This window comes from Mercenaria mercenaria, chromosome 4 (assembly GCF_021730395.1).
Source record: "Mercenaria mercenaria strain notata chromosome 4, MADL_Memer_1, whole genome shotgun sequence".
Taxonomy (NCBI): domain Eukaryota; kingdom Metazoa; phylum Mollusca; class Bivalvia; order Venerida; family Veneridae; genus Mercenaria; species Mercenaria mercenaria.
In genome coordinates, this window is record NC_069364.1 from 38,486,265 (window position 1) to 38,501,928 (window position 15,664).

At 34.2% G+C, this 15,664-nt stretch overlaps 2 protein-coding genes and 1 long non-coding RNA gene across 4 annotated transcripts in view; 1 reads left to right on the top strand and 2 right to left on the bottom strand.

Moving 5' to 3' along the window:
- Nucleotides 1-440: 440 nt before the first annotated feature.
- LOC123551484 (charged multivesicular body protein 1b-like) lies at nt 441-12,252 on the bottom strand. Its single transcript, XM_045340457.2, has 7 exons — nt 12,096-12,252; nt 10,720-10,817; nt 9,163-9,309; nt 8,583-8,651; nt 5,689-5,840; nt 5,236-5,317; nt 441-4,033 (listed from the first exon to the last, which is right to left on the bottom strand). Exons 1-7 carry the CDS (start codon nt 12,220-12,222, stop codon nt 3,992-3,994), a joined length of 717 nt encoding a protein of 238 aa, XP_045196392.1. The 5' UTR covers nt 12,223-12,252; the 3' UTR covers nt 441-3,991.
- Nucleotides 6,819-8,576, bottom strand: LOC123551485 (uncharacterized). Its single transcript, XR_008370563.1, has 2 exons — nt 7,532-8,576; nt 6,819-7,429 (listed from the first exon to the last, which is right to left on the bottom strand). It is a non-coding gene; the product is annotated as an uncharacterized LOC123551485 (long non-coding RNA).
- Nucleotides 12,228-15,664, top strand: part of LOC123552821 (nucleolar pre-ribosomal-associated protein 1-like) — an 82,154-nt gene continuing 78,717 nt past the window's right edge. The window contains exons 1-2 of one of the 2 annotated variants that reach the window (XM_053540941.1): nt 12,228-12,515; nt 14,809-14,948. In XM_053540941.1, the coding sequence (XP_053396916.1) occupies nt 12,350-12,515; nt 14,809-14,948 (306 nt within the window). In that variant the 5' untranslated portion in view covers nt 12,228-12,349. The remainder of the gene's footprint in view (nt 12,516-14,808; nt 14,949-15,664) is intronic. The other variant, XM_053540942.1, reaches the window with a different exon arrangement.

A 15,664-nucleotide genomic window follows, 5' to 3' on the forward strand; every position in this document is an offset into this window, starting at 1 on the left:
TGAGTCTTGATGTCTAACAGTCTCAATGCCTGTCCATATGTCCAATGCTTATCAACAATTACAGTCAGTAGCCAATTTACTTTATGCACTCTCACAAATTAGTGTTGCCCTAAGCAGAACATGGAGGATGAATATAATAGAAGATTTAACTTAAAAGCTTCTGACAAATCTGTTTTTGACCCACTGATGTCATATGGAAGAGTTATTTCTGTCTACTCGTTAGTGAGATTACTTATAGTCACCACCCTCTCCAAAAGACTGCTGTTAGTGATGTCATTGAGAGGATAGTGCAAGATACAGAAAACACTCCAATTCCAGAAGCTTCCTTTGTTTTTTGATGTGACAGGTTTAAAACCCCCATATTTGAGACTTTTATCCCAATGTTTATAATCATTTAGTTTGAAGCATCATTATTTCTTAATGGCAATACTTAATTAAAATAAGATAATACCATCTTTATTTAACAAACAATGTAAAACATTAACTAATACAAGATTTTTTTTCTGACAACATATGATTATCCTGTAACAATTTAAACAATCTACAATGGATAAGAAAAAGTAAATAATTAAAGCTATGATACCTAAATTGTAACAAGTTTTAAGACATAAGAACATAGGCAGAATGATTCTACATACTAAAAGATGTTATATATAGCACAGTACATACTAAACATATTTCTTAAAGCTTAGATACATGTATTGCTAAATATACCAGAAGCAGGTAATACATATTTACAATACATGCTAAGAGACTTAATTAAGCCCAGTGGGTAAGAAAATAGTAGAAAATAGCTGTTTGTGAAACATTCATGCCCCCCCCCCCCCCGCCCCCCACACACACATGATAGCCTGTCGTATTTTCAGTCCAGAGATCTCTATGACCCTACCAGTTGCCCCGCTAAATCCAAACACAACAAGTAAGCTTGACCATTGACCTACTGAAGTCCAAAACATGCGGGTCATCTATTGACAACAGGTAGTCACCCTTTGAAGTTTGAAGACTACAGGCCAAGGCGTTCTTTATTTATTAGTGGAGCCATTTTCAATCTCAGTGTCATTATGGTCTGGACCCTCGAAATCATAGGACTCATCTGATGACCAAAGGCAATCATACTATGAAGTTTGAAGACAGTAGACCATCAAGTTCTTAAGTTACTTAAACCATTTTCAGTCTCGAGGCTACTGTTACATAGACCTTTTACCTACTGACCCCCTCAACAAAAGCGATCATTTGCTGACCACAGACAATCATTCTTATGAAATCTGAGGACTGTAGAGGTAAAAAAACTGTTTTCAGTCTCAAGGTCACAGAATTATTAACCATTGACCTAATGTTCCCCATGGCAAAAGCGTCATCTTCTGACCACAAGCGATCATCCTTTGAGGTCTGACAACTATAGGTCAAAGCATTATTCAGTTATTCATTGGAATACCATTTTCAGCTCAACATCACTGCGATCTTCACCTGGGGGTGTGGAGGGCATCTAAACAAAAGTATTAAGAAATTAACAATAAAAGACTCAAGTTTGTACTGTTTAATAGAAAAAAAATGTTGTGAAACTGATGAGCACTGTTTTTTTCACCTAAACATAAAAAGATATGCTAATTATCAATATAATATCAATATTAAAAGAAAAGTACTAACAGCTGGTTTATAATATCAAGTGATATAACAAAAACCCTGTTATATCTACAGCAACGAAATGTAATATATTATACTCTTAATCATTAAAAACTATAAATGTGTGCTGTGTAAAAAGTTTAATAGAAAATTGTTATCAATGTCCAAAAAATGACATTACATGCTTTAAAAACCTTTGATTTATGAAAGAAACAGGTTTCCAAAGATTTTGGTACATCTGCTAAACTGTTAAAATTGAAAAAGATTTTGGCCTTTCTGTTTTTAATAAGCTCCTATAACCATTAGAGAATTACAAGTGTTCAGTTTCTGTAAAATCTTTTCTACAAAACAGCTGAGTGAATAATATCAACTACGTGCAGCCATTAAAAGGACATTACAAGTCTTTAGAAACCAACAACTTGCTCATCAGACTGGGTTACCTTTGGTTGTGTATGTCTATTAAATGACTGTACATTTCCAGTGTGCGTCTTTATAAACTCACCAAGTCAATCAACTTGAAGTCTCTAATGCAAAGCAGTCAGATTCACCACATGAAACTGTTTTTGAGGATTTTTCTACAAATTTTAATTTTTATTCAAGTTATAAACATGCTCCATATGCTGAAATGGGCACTCTTAAAGCACAGAGGAGCCCAAAACACTGTTTATACTGTATAAAACAGTTCACCACACAGTAACTCCGGTAGTGGCCTAGCCAACATCTGGCAAGTCAGAAGTTATGTAAATGTGTATAATTTTTAATTTATCCTTGCTACTATCTCAACCATCTACCGTGACAGAAGTAACAGCATTTGTCAGTTTCTGATGCAAATTTTTATCATCACAGGGTGTGTCTAAACTTTTAAACAATATCTAGACAACAAAGCTGTTTTAATCAGTTTTAACAATTTATTGACTTTTTTAAAGACACAGAAAGAATTTTGTTTGTCCAACACTTGCTGGAATCAGCTGAACCAATTTCATACAAGAAGAAAAATACATATAAAACATATTAACATAGAACAAATATATCTTTATTTGAAAAATATCTGTACAAATTGTCTTTTTCAGATATTTTTGTGTTGGCAGTTATCTCGAAAAGCTATGAATAGCTTAACTTTATACAAGAATGATGTCAACTCTGTATTACATGTCCTTAAATAGGTTGATGGAATAACTTTATAGTCTTAAAATTGGGCAAACCTCACAACACTGAAAATAAAATGAGCATGTCAACTTGCTGATGTTTACCAAGTATCATTTCAATTCTATGGAAACTACAGGCAGAGTTACATACACAATGTAGATGTAATATTTCAAAAATCAAGAAGGGCCAGAACTCCAGAAAAAGTAATATGATAGTCAAAATAACATGAACATCATGTCAACTTAAAGTTTATGATGTATACAAAGTTTCATTTGAACTGGATGAAAACTGTAGTAGCTTAGTACACAAAAATGTGTGATGTACGGATGGACATCCTTATGGGATTGTGGTTATGTGGCCACCCTTTTGATATTTCTTTTGTTCATTTTAGCCTTGTTAAAGATTCTAACCAATGAAGTCAACTGAATGAATAGAATCAACTGTTACCTACTGCTTTGAAAGCAAATTAACTACAATGTACATTCCTGTGTGTGCAGAAAGACTCATGGATAGTTCAAACATTATAATACTACGTCAACAGTGGGTGACAATTTTCTTTTTTCATATTAAGAGATACATACATGTAATTCAGCTGGTTGTGCAATTTTGACAAAATTTAACAATTACTGGCATTTAATTAAACTGTTTTAATATTTCATCATGGCCAATTGAAAATTGCTATAAATAGAACTTCTGGTCCCACAGACTCTCAAAGACCCTTTTAAAACTTAGCTGCAAGGCATAAAATATAATTGTGTAAAATGCAGTTGTTTTGTCTACCTTGTCTATATTAGACCTAAAATCAAGGATTTATCCCCTAGCTATAACCACTCTCAATTAAATAAAAAAACAAGTAAATTCTAAGGTCAAAACAACTGAAAAGTATGACTGGTTGAGATCTGACAAAGATGATTTTTTTTTTATATTCATTTACTGATTCATCACTGATACATCATACTAAACAAAGAAATAGAAAAGCATCTACCGGTAAGAAAGTAATCAGGCTTGGATACCTGTCACAACAGTTCATAGAAACTGTCCCTGATCAACAGGTTACAGTGCTTTACAGTCTTCCAATAAATGTTCAAGTTTCCTCTTTGATGTGAACAGATACTCTTTCATTTTAAAGCTGTCACAGTAAAATACATGCTGTTTTCCAACATTTTGTTCTAATGTTTATGTTGTTTGTGTATACACTGTTTTTATCATGTAAGTATCACCTCTACATCTGTCGTAATTTCGCTAATCTTTGTGAAAGCTCGTCCTGAAAGAGTAAATCAGAATATATTTCAGAGTGACATGTTTCAGTCATACTTTTAAAGGCAATTCTTTAAAACTTCTTCTGCTATTAGGTTTATCCAGTTCCCTTCTGCCATTCTTTTTATTCAAATCTCTATGTCTAAATATCTTAATTACTGTATCAAAAACCTTTCCAGTGAGGCAGAGTGTAACTGCCTTAGCATTGATGGTGTTGGTAATCACTCATACTATCTACACAATAGCTTGGGCGATTTCTGAATGGTTCATGAAGATATGACATGAAATACAGCTGATCGGCTAAAACTTTTATCCAGTAAGGTAAAAATATCAGTAAAATGTATCAGAGATTCAACCAGGGAACCATGGTAAGCAAAAATGTAGACCATGGATAACAAGTGACCGAGTATTGCAGTGGCAATACAGAAGTCCCCTACTGGTGAAAAATAGTTTTATTTGACCTTTAATAGTGACCTTGACCTTTGACGGACAACCATGGGTCATGTGCGCAATATATAATCTAATCATGGGGAACATTTCTGTGTAGTACTAAAAATCCTTCAATGCAATTAAAAGTAATGGAGCAGAAACAATTTTTACATGACCTTTAATAGTGACCTTGACCTTTGACCTACAAGCACAAGTCATGTACATGAATAATCTATATATTGCCCTCTATTCACATACCAAGTTTTATGAACCTAGCTTGAATACTTTTTGAGTTATTACAGGATCCAGATTTGAGGACTGACGGACAGACAGATGGAGGGCATTCCTATAGTCCCCTCAGGTGTTCCACCGTTACGGGACTAATAATGCCTTGAAATTTTATAGCCATAGGCTCAAGCATTCTCCAGCTATCGAAACCTTTTTGACAGAGCCTTGAATCATTAAAGATCATGTGCCTACGATGATGTATCATCCTATCTGATGGCTGTTATTTATTTGAAATAAATTTCAATGTCCAAGTCACTGCCACCTTTATCTTGTCTTATTGACCCAACAACTATGAGGGCCATCTACTTACCAGAGACAATCATCCTTTCAAATTTAATAACCATAAATCAAACTACATGTATTCTCTAATCATTAATCAAACTGCTTACCGACAAACTTACCACAAACAGACATACCAATGATCAGGAAAATAAAATAACACATTGAATCAACCATCGTCACAATAAATAATTCTACACTGAGCATTGTTACCTGTTCTCCTGAAGCAGACGCCGCTGTAGACTGGCCAACTGCCGAAGATTGGGCTGATGGTAAATCGAGGTTTAATTCCAATCTGAAAAATAAGGATTATATGAACCACAGGTGGAATCAGGTGTATAGAATATTGCAGGAAAACTGAATGAAGATCTGTGTCATTTTAAAGAAGTTTCAGCTTGCATCACTTAAATATAAGTATGACAAACTGAATCATGAATGGTAACAATTATATTTAGTATAAAAAAGCGTAAAAAAGGTCAAATGCCCCTTTCTGAACAAACATAGGAGAGGACCTTACAAGGATGCTATGGACCAAAATTAATAACGATCAGTCAAGCCGTTCAAGATTCGATGGTAATCATCAGTTGTGTATATTTTACCTAAAGTAGTGTATTTAAGCTGAACTGTTTGAATTCACAGATACTGGAATTATTATGTCATATTTACCCTGCTTCATCAGCTACCTCCTGCATTAGGCTGTCTACCTGTCCCTGTGGAGTAGTTAACGTTGATGAATTACACATAGTGTTCTCCATCACTTGTGACTGTACATCCAGATTCTCAAACTGTGTCTCAAAACGATCCATCAACTGGGATACCTGAACATACATGAAAATAAAAATTCAGCAAATATAGACAACAAGGTATGGAATAAGAAGGAAAATCCAAGAAGAGGTGGGATATGGTAACAGAAAAGTTACTTTCAAATTCAACTGTAAGAAAGTAATTAAAAGTTATTCCTGTATACCCCTTGTAAGCATTTCCAGCTACAAGCAGCTGATAACAAGCAGCATAACATATCTCCTCCCCATGTTTTGTTTTTGTTATTTCAGTAGGTTTGAACACTATATAGCATTGTGTTATGTTTCAATCCAATACACGCTACTTTGCACACAAAACTTTAACCAAGGTATGATGGCAACCATGATGATAATGCCCAGGTAAGTAGAAAAGCTCTCAGTTTCCTCCGAGTAGTCAAGCTAAATATGTGAGATAATGTTTTTCGATAGTAAAATGGACAAGAAACAGATTCTGATATCCTATATATAGTCCCTTCCAACAATATAGAACTTCCCCCAAGCTGCAAGACAAATAGACAGGAAACTGAGATTCCAATACCGAATTTCTCCAACCTGCTTGGCAGATGAACAAGAAACTGTGATTCCAATACAGAACTCTTCCCCACCCCCCACCAACTTGCTGCACAAATGGACAAGAAACTAAGATTCTTATACAGAACTTCCCCAAATTTGCTGGAAAAATGGACAAGAAACTGAGATTCCAATATAGAACTTCCTTCAATCTGATGGACAGATGCACAAAAACAGAAATTCTAACAATGAACTTCTCCTGCTGGCTTTGAAATTCACTTTTTTGAACAAATGGTAAATGAGTTGTTTAACCTCTCTAGTCAACTTTCTGTCATATATATGGCAAAGTACTGTAAAGAACATGCAAACCTTCCCCTTCTTACTGAGTGATACATTCTAATTTACCTTTCCTGTCTTTCTAATTCACCTTTCCTCTCTTACTGAGTGATACATTCTAATTTATTTTCCCTCCCTTTCTAATTAACCTTTCCTCTCTTTCTAATTTACCTTTCCTCCATTACTGAGTGATACATTATAATTCACCTTTCCTCTCTTACTGAGTGATACATTCTAATTTATCTTTCCTCCCTTTCTAATTTACCTTTCCTCTCTTTCTTATTTACCTTTCCTCTCTTACTGAGTGATACATTCTAATTTATCTTTCCTCCCTTTCTAATTTACCTTTCCTCTCTTTCTTATTTACCTTTCCTCTCTTACTGAGTGATACATTCTAACTTACCTTTCCTCTCTTACTGAGTGATACATTCTAATTTATCTTTCCTCCCTTTCTTACTTACCTTTCCTCTCTTTCTAATTTACGTTTCCTCTCTTACTGAGTGATACATTCTAACTTACCTTTCCTCTCTTACTGAGCGATACATTCCAATTTAACTTTCCTCTCATTCTACTTTACCTTTCCTGTCCAACTGAGTGATACTGTCTAATTTACCTTCTTAATCTAATTTACCTTTCCTCTCATTCTAATTTACCTTACATCTCGTAACGAGTGGTACATTTCAATTTACCTTTCCTCTCTTACTGAGTGACACATTCTAATTTACCTTTCCTCTTTTACTGAGTGACACATTCTAATTTACCTTTCCTCTTTTACTGAGGAACATTCCAATTTACCTTCCTCTTTTACTGAGTGAAATTCTAATTTACCTTCCTCTTTTACTGAGTGGCACATTCTAATTTACCTTTCCTCTTTTACTGAGTGACACATTCCAATTTACCCTTCCTCTCTTACTGAGTGACACTTTCTAATTTACCTTTCGTCTTTTACTGAGTGACACATTCTAATTTACCTTTCCTCTTTTACTGAGTGACACATTCCAATTTACCTTTCGTCTTTTACTGAGCGATAAATTCTAATTTACCTTTCCTCTTTTACTTAGTGATAAATTCTAATTTACCCTTCCTCTTTTACTGAGTGACACATTCCAATTTACCCTTCCTCTTTTACTGAGTGACACATTCTAATTTACCTTTCCTCTTTTACTGAGTGACACATTCTAATTTACCCTTCCTCTTTTACTGATTGTCACATTCTAATTTACCTTTCCTCTTTTACTGATTGTCACATTCTAATTTACCTTTCCTCTTTTACTGAGTGACACATTCTAATTTACCTTTCCTCTTTTACTGAGTGACACATTTCAATTTACCTTTCCTCTCTTACTGAGTGACACATTCTAACTTACCCTTCCTCTTTTACTGAGTGACACATTCTAATTTACCTTTCCTCTTTTACTGAGTGATAAATTCTAATTTACCTTTCCTCTTTTACTGAGTGATAAATTCTAATTTACCTTTCCTCTCTTACTGAGTGATACATTCTAATTTATCTTTCCTCTTTTACTGAGTGATAAATTCTAATTTACCTTTCCTCTTTTACTGAGTGACACATTCTAATTAACCTTTCCTCTTTTACCGAGTGATAAATTCTAATTTACCCTTCCTGTTTTACTGAGTGACACATTCTAATAAACCTTTCCTCTTTTACCGAGTGATAAATTCTAATTTACCCTTCCTCTTTTACTGAGTGACACATTCTAATAACTTACCCTTCCTCTTTTACTGAGTGACACATTCTAATTTACCTTTCCTCTTTTCCTGAGTGACACATTCTAATTTACCCTTCCTCTTTTACTGAGTGACACATTCTAATTTACCTTTCCTCTTTTACTGAGTGATAAATCCTAATTTACCCTTCCTCTTTTACTGAGTGATAAATTCTAATTTTAATACCTTTTCTAAGTTCATAGATTTCATTGCAGATTCCATGGATTTCACAACACCTGCCATTGATCCTGTCACCTGTCATCATAAAGCATGTATATCTTTGTATATTTAATCACAATTATATTAAACAATGTAAAATAAAAGTTACAGTAAGATTTTGTAGAGATATATAATAATTTAGTACTGCAATGGTAATGAATAAAACAAAACGGTATAATTTACAATTAACTAAAGAGCACAAATGTCATGTTTTAAACTATCATCTTTATTCTAAATTTCTATTTAAATATTTTTAGTCCCCTAGGTTATCCACCTATACTTATAGCTCACACTGAACAAAGTTCAGTACACTAGATAAAAGAAAAAGATATTCAGCCTCAAAAAACCACTGCAAAGCCATCAATATGAGCCCACCACAGCCATTGTTATAGGCTCACCAGAGCTATCACTATTAGCTCACCAGACCCATCTTTATGAGCTCACCAGACCAATCACTGTGAGCTAAACAGAGCCATAAATATCAGCTTGCAATTGCCTTCGTAGTTGACAAAACCTTACAGTAACAGGGAATATCAATGTTTAGAACCTTTTGAGTAGTAAGCGCTGTTTGTACTCTTGCAGATACAGCATCTATTCGTGCACTCATTCTGCGATAGTTCAAAGACTGATTCTTTTGTCGTATCGAATTCTCTGCATGAATTTTAGCACCTTCCATATTTCCTTTTTGAATTGCCTGTAAAAGAAAAGTTTTGTTATTCAAATAATGTTTAAACTGTTTTCAGAAGATCTTTTTACAGACGGTAACCATCTTTAATGTTGATTGTGAAGTAGGTAAATTGCAATTTTTAAGTATTTTTTGTATATTCTGGTTGAAATTTATATAAAATTGATTTATTTTCTCAGTAATTTATCTTTAACTAATTTTTCAAAAATTATTTCATAAACTTTGTCATTATACGTACTCTAGTTGTCTAATTTTACTTATATCCTGTGTGCTCAATATGTATGTAACGTTTCCTTCGTTTGCATATATCATTATGCTTTTTGTGCTACTGTGTGACATTTTGTATCAGACTATTCATATGTGCAATAAGAAAATCCACTGTGTTGCACTTTGTATATCATCTGACAATTGAATCCAATGCTAGTTTAATCAAAATCCTTCCAGTGGTTAAGAAGATATAGTATAATAGAGCAGACACAAAGCGACCTAACATTGCATACTATTTATGTCATCTACATGAGGTTCATATTGATGGTTTATTTATGAAATTCATAAGCTTTGTGACCTTAACCTTGGCCTGGACCATGTGCTCTACAAGTAGTCCTGATGAGGTAAACAATTACTGCTAGTTTTATGAAAACCTTTCAAGAAGTTAATAAGATACTGAGCAGACACCAATTTAAGCCATCTGACCTTTAACGTTCAAATGTGACCTTGACCTTATATCCCTGATTGTGCACTCTGAAAGTGGATTTAATGAGGTTAATAATTGATGATTGTTTTATAAAAAGTCTCCAAGCAGTTTAGAAGAAATAAAGTGGACAAAAATTTAAGCTATCAGACCTTTGACCTCTAAATGTGGTCTTGACCTTAGATCTAGTGAGCTGGGTCCAGGTATATGAATGTCACCTTGATGAGGTAAGCAACTGATGCTAGTTTTATGAAAATCTTCCGGTGGTTAAGATGGACTTAACTGTCTTAACAACAGACAGACCACAGGCATGTGTATCTCCAATATAGATCCTGTATACTTTGCATTTGGGGGTATTAAACAGAACATCAGTACGTACCTGTTCTCTGCAACTACCAATTTGAAACTTCTTTATATGAATCAGAGGTGGAAAATGAGTGATTTCAGACCAAATGTCTTCTATCAAATCATCATAGAGAAAATACACCTCCCCAAAGGAACAAACTCAAGAGTCATAAGTCCAAATCTGATTATATAATATTTATACAGGCAAATAAAAGTTAGCTCTTGGCAAAAAATGAACAAGTATGTCAAAATCTGACTTTGCCGCCCCTGCCTGGCAGATAATTCTTCTGGCCTTGCCTAAAGTGGAGAATCAAGACCATGTTGCCTTTTTATCAGTTTTTGCGTATTGCAAAAACTGTTACTTTATGAAATATAATTTTTACCTTTTTCAGCTTAACTTTTTCTTCTTTTTCTGATTTTTCACATTTCTTTGCATTTCTCTCCAAGTCTTTTGCTGCGAACTTCAGGTTGAATAAATGTTCTTTGTTCCAGTTAAGGTTATAATAAGTGTACACAGAAATAATACCAACATAATATATAAACATTAATAAAGCATTAGAATTGTTCAACATCCTTAGAAAGACATACCATATATACAAACTATTATTTAGTATTAATCAAGTAGATGACAAGACATATAAAGATGTAGATAAAATCTAGAAGTCTGGTAAATGATATACTATTACTGTATCACCGATGCCTATACTGATATTGCTGGGGAAAAAAGTTCTCTCACTTTGGTTGGGGTCATTTTAACAACATCTTTAATTCAGAAAGTAAAGAAAAATAATACAAAAATTTATGAGAATAAAAAATCTTAAAATGTGCAAAATACCACAGAAAATGAATAAGATATTGTTATTATTACAGTCGTTTCAATTTGGTGGAAAACATAAAATAGATAACAGCTTCAAAATAATCATGACATTGTTAATGTTATTGTTTCAGTAGTTCAATTCTGTGGAAAACACAAATTTGATAAAAGCTTCAAACATGTCACATAAAATTCTTGAAATAACTGTTAATAATTTATCAACGGCTTATGTGATTTTACATATTTTTTTTAGGATCAAAGGATTTTAAATACTTCTGTTTGCTAATACTTGAAACTTGCATTATATTTAAAACAATGTACGAAATAAATGAAAGCTAATTTATAAAAAAATATTTATGTTTATTCAATTTCTCTTAGTAAAGTATCTTTACTTATACTTTTATTTTTTCATGTTTAATATTATAGTGGTTTTTGGTATCTTTGGGTGTCTTTCTGTTTTTCGAAAGTGGACATAAAGTGCTGGTACATAAAGTGTCTGGTACATAAAGTGACACATTCGTCTCATATCACCGTGTTAAGCGGCGTTACCTTATAGAATCATTTGCGATACGGCCGGCACGTTATAAACCGAACTGGGTCCAATTTGATTTCTCAGACTTTCAATCAAAAATTCATTTCTTCCCCCTGTAGAAAATACTAACAACTTAAAAAAACACCATTTATATAACATTATAAACAAATGATCTGATAGCAAGTTTTTCATAACCCACAACTTTTATCCTTCTGCTTTCTGTTTCAGCTCCCACAAGATGTTGGCACGATTAGCTTTATATCCCTTTCAACTTGTGGATCTTATAACTCTTTGGCTGAAGATTGTTAAAGACATAATCAGATACAGAATCTAGCTCTTATTTTTTTTTTTATAAATCTAGACATGTAAACATAATTTACAGCCATGGAAGTCGTGATCAAATTAAAGGATACTCTCCATATTTCCACCGCCGGAAAACATATTTCTTTTCAAAATGTGAAAACAAACACTGTGAAGACTTTTGTTTATTTTTAAAGTATGACACTTCCTCAAGTGACAGCCAGATGTGTATGACGTCATACGATGTGAAAAACGTCATAGGATATTGTGTTTTGAAAAGTCTCGGTGTTTAGGCGCATGAGATTGTAGTACATTAATAGTTGTAAACCAAATCCATGAGCCTAGGCGAACCAACGTGATAGCAAATATGGCTGCGCCCATGAGAAAAGATGAAACTCGACAGAAAACGAATTCCAAAAGGAAAGCCAGTGGCAAATTGGACAGGACAGCGTCTGAGAAGAGACCAAGAGGAAACTCTTTCGATGATCTCGAATTTAAGTATCATTTGAAAGCACCGAACACAGTATTTATAGGTAAAAAAAATGAAAGTTCTGAAATTAATGTACCTCTTCGTAATTTGCCTCTTTCATTGCCCAAAATATGTCAGTTTTGGGACTTGACCCAGTGAGGTTGGGAATTGATCTAAAAAAAGAAAAACTAAGTTTAAAATCTGTATGCCTTTAAGAATCAGCTATATGTACTTGCACGCAAAACTTCAACCAGGATTTTCTAAATCAAAAAGGGGGCATAAATTGGCAAAAATGCATGTCAGAGTTATGGGACTTGATGCCATCAACTAGTTTTATAACCCCGAAAACACGTGAAGTTTCAATTCAATATCTGCATTAGCTTTCGAGATAGTAACTTGCATGCAAAACTTAAACCCTAATTTTCCAAGTCCAAAAGGGGGCATAATTTGCCCATAATACATGTCAGAGTTATGGGACTTGATACAGTGAGGTTGGTAAGTGACTTAGAAAAAGGAAAAATAAGTTTCCAAGCTATATGCCTTTAATTGATAGCCATAATATGTACTTGCACACAAAACTTTAACCAGGATTTTCTAAGTCATCTAAAAAATATCAGGGTCAGTAGGTCAAAGGTCAAGGTCACATTGACGCAGAACAGTAGAACTTTTTTTGCCAGATAATCAGAGAATGTTTTGGTTTAAGATCACATTTGATACAGAGGTCACTCATGACTGGTGAAAGACCCATAATTATTGATTTGAGCTCAGTACGTCTAATGTCCAGTGCACAGTGACCAAATAATTTCTGTTCCTTGTGCAGTTACTGAATGAATCAAGTGGGGCTACAAGCTCTTGTTTTTAATAGTCAAATACGCAAGAAAATAAAGTTTACAATTTATATTGGTCAAAAACTTCAGCATTACCAAAGTGCAAAATATCTTTCTATAAACATACAATACATTATAGCAAATATAATCTAACCTAAGTGTTTTAAGACTATGCTTGGCTTGCCGGTAAAAAACACAAGGACAGAAATCTGATTGAAACAGATGCATCCCAAAAAAGCAGTTTCCTTAAGACAAAACCATACAACAGCGTATATATGGGTGCTCCACTATTACTCCCCACCATGCTCTAAAGTATTGTATCCAGGATTGAAAAAGGGCATGGGGCTAGTGGGGTTCGGGGGCATGCTCAACCGTAAAATTTTGAAATCATGCACACCATTTTGTGCAATTTGGAGGCATTCTGTTTGTATTTGTGTTATTTAATAAATATTTACCATTGTATTTTTTATATTTTATTGTATTTCTCTGTAATAATGCTTATTTACATATCAATTATATTAAAACATATTAAAGCATATCAAACTTGTCTTTCTTAACACAGACAATCGACTGAGGTGTCCTCTAAATCTAAATGCAAGAATCATTACTTTGATTTTCTTTGAAGATGAATTTATAAGAAAACATGTATCGTAAATTTTTCTTGCATAAATTACGTGTTTATTGAAACGTAGCCATTTTGTGAGGAAACAGAATAGTCAATTTCATCCTTACAGTGTCTTTACACAATTTATATATCTTTTAAACCTATCAATACATTTTGTAATTCTGTGCAAGGCGGGCATAGAGTGGTGCAGATACACATTGAAAGGCACCAAATACGGGCAGTAGGGTGCAAGAATAAAAGGGTGGGGCGCTGCGCCGTTCTAAATCTTTCTAGATACAACACTAACTAAAGTTACAGGACAGCTGAAGTATTTGTACGTACTGGCAATGGTAACTAAACTTTTAGTGAAGAAGTTGTCATTATCATCTGCCACTATAGTTGTACACCAGAATAGGAGGTTAAGTAATAATCAGGCCTGGTCCTAAATAATTAGGACTGGTCCTGATTTCAGGCTTTTAGCTGCCATGATTTCCCTATATACATATCTCTGTTCAAAATGGGCATTTCAGGCTTTAGAAAGCTTCTCATTTTTTTACTGAATCCTTGGTCTGAGTTATATTTTTCATTTTTGCTTCATTTCAGGAAATTCCCCAAAATCAGCAACGGCTGAAGTATACTAGAGTGGCGATACTTTCTCCACTTCATGTTTGTAAACATTAAGAAAAATTCTATTGATACTGTTATGATAACTGTTTGACCATGAGAAAAACCAGCATAGTGCGTTTGCAACCAGCATGGATCCAGATTAGCCTGTGCACCCACGCAGTCTGGTTAGGATCCATGCTGTTTGCAAACGGTTTCTCTAATTGCAATAGGCTTTGAAAGCGAACAGCATGGCGCTGGTCTGGATCCATGTTGGTCACAAACACACTATGTTGGTTTTCTCATGGTGCGACTCATTTCAGGCTTTGAAAAGTTTATAGAGGCTGCAAGGAATTGGACAGATGGAGCTGGAGAAGACATTGTCCTCAAATATTGCAGGTCATCTCCTGAATGCTCAGAGATTTTTCAAGTACTGGAGGCAGGATCAAGGAAAGTACATGAGGTAATATAAAAAGTCATTGAGTTTTTATACCCTCATTTAAGAAACTTTTTAGAAAAAGGGAGTATATTGTTTTGCTCATGTATGTTGGTTGATTAGTAGTCCATTTGGTTTCAGATCAGTAACTGGAGAAAACTTTGACTCATGAAACTTCATAGGATGGTTGCATGTTATCAGTACATGAACCTTATTATTTTTGGAATCAGTAGGACTAAAATCACGGAAAGAGAGAAAAAGAGATGACCCACTTACTCTGCACTTATGTTACCCACCTTGGGGACAAAAAGAGATGATCCACTTACTCTGCACATATGTTACCCACTATGGGGACAAAAAGAGATTATCCACTTACTCTACACATATATTACTCACCTTGGGGATGAAAAGAGATGATCAACTTACTCTACACATATATTACTCACCTGGGGGACAAAAAGAGATTACCCACTTACTCTGCACATATACTACCCACCTTGGGGACAAAAAGAGATGATCCACTTACTCTGCACATAAATTATTCACCTTAGGTACAAAAAGAGATGATCCATGTACTCTGCACATATATTACCCACTATGGGGATGAAAAGAGATGATCCACTTACTTTACACATATATTACTCACCTTGGGGACAAAAAGAGATAATCCATATACTCTGCACATATATTACTCACCTTAGGTACAAAAAGAGATGATCCATGTACTCTGCACATATATTACC

What these genes read in the sequence shown, in the direction of transcription:
- LOC123551484 (XM_045340457.2), bottom strand. Translation starts at nt 12,222, where the DNA reads ATGACGTCATACACATCTGGCTGTCACTTGAGGAAGTGTCATACTTTA. An exon ending in AATCTATGAACTTAGAAAAG is followed by an intron (nt 5,841 to 8,582) that starts GTATTAAAATTA and finishes ATGTATGTTCAG; the next exon opens with GTATCCCAGTTGATGGATCG. An exon ending in CGTCTGCTTCAGGAGAACAG is followed by an intron (nt 4,034 to 5,235) that starts GTAACAATGCTC and finishes TTACTCTTTCAG; the next exon opens with GACGAGCTTTCACAAAGATT.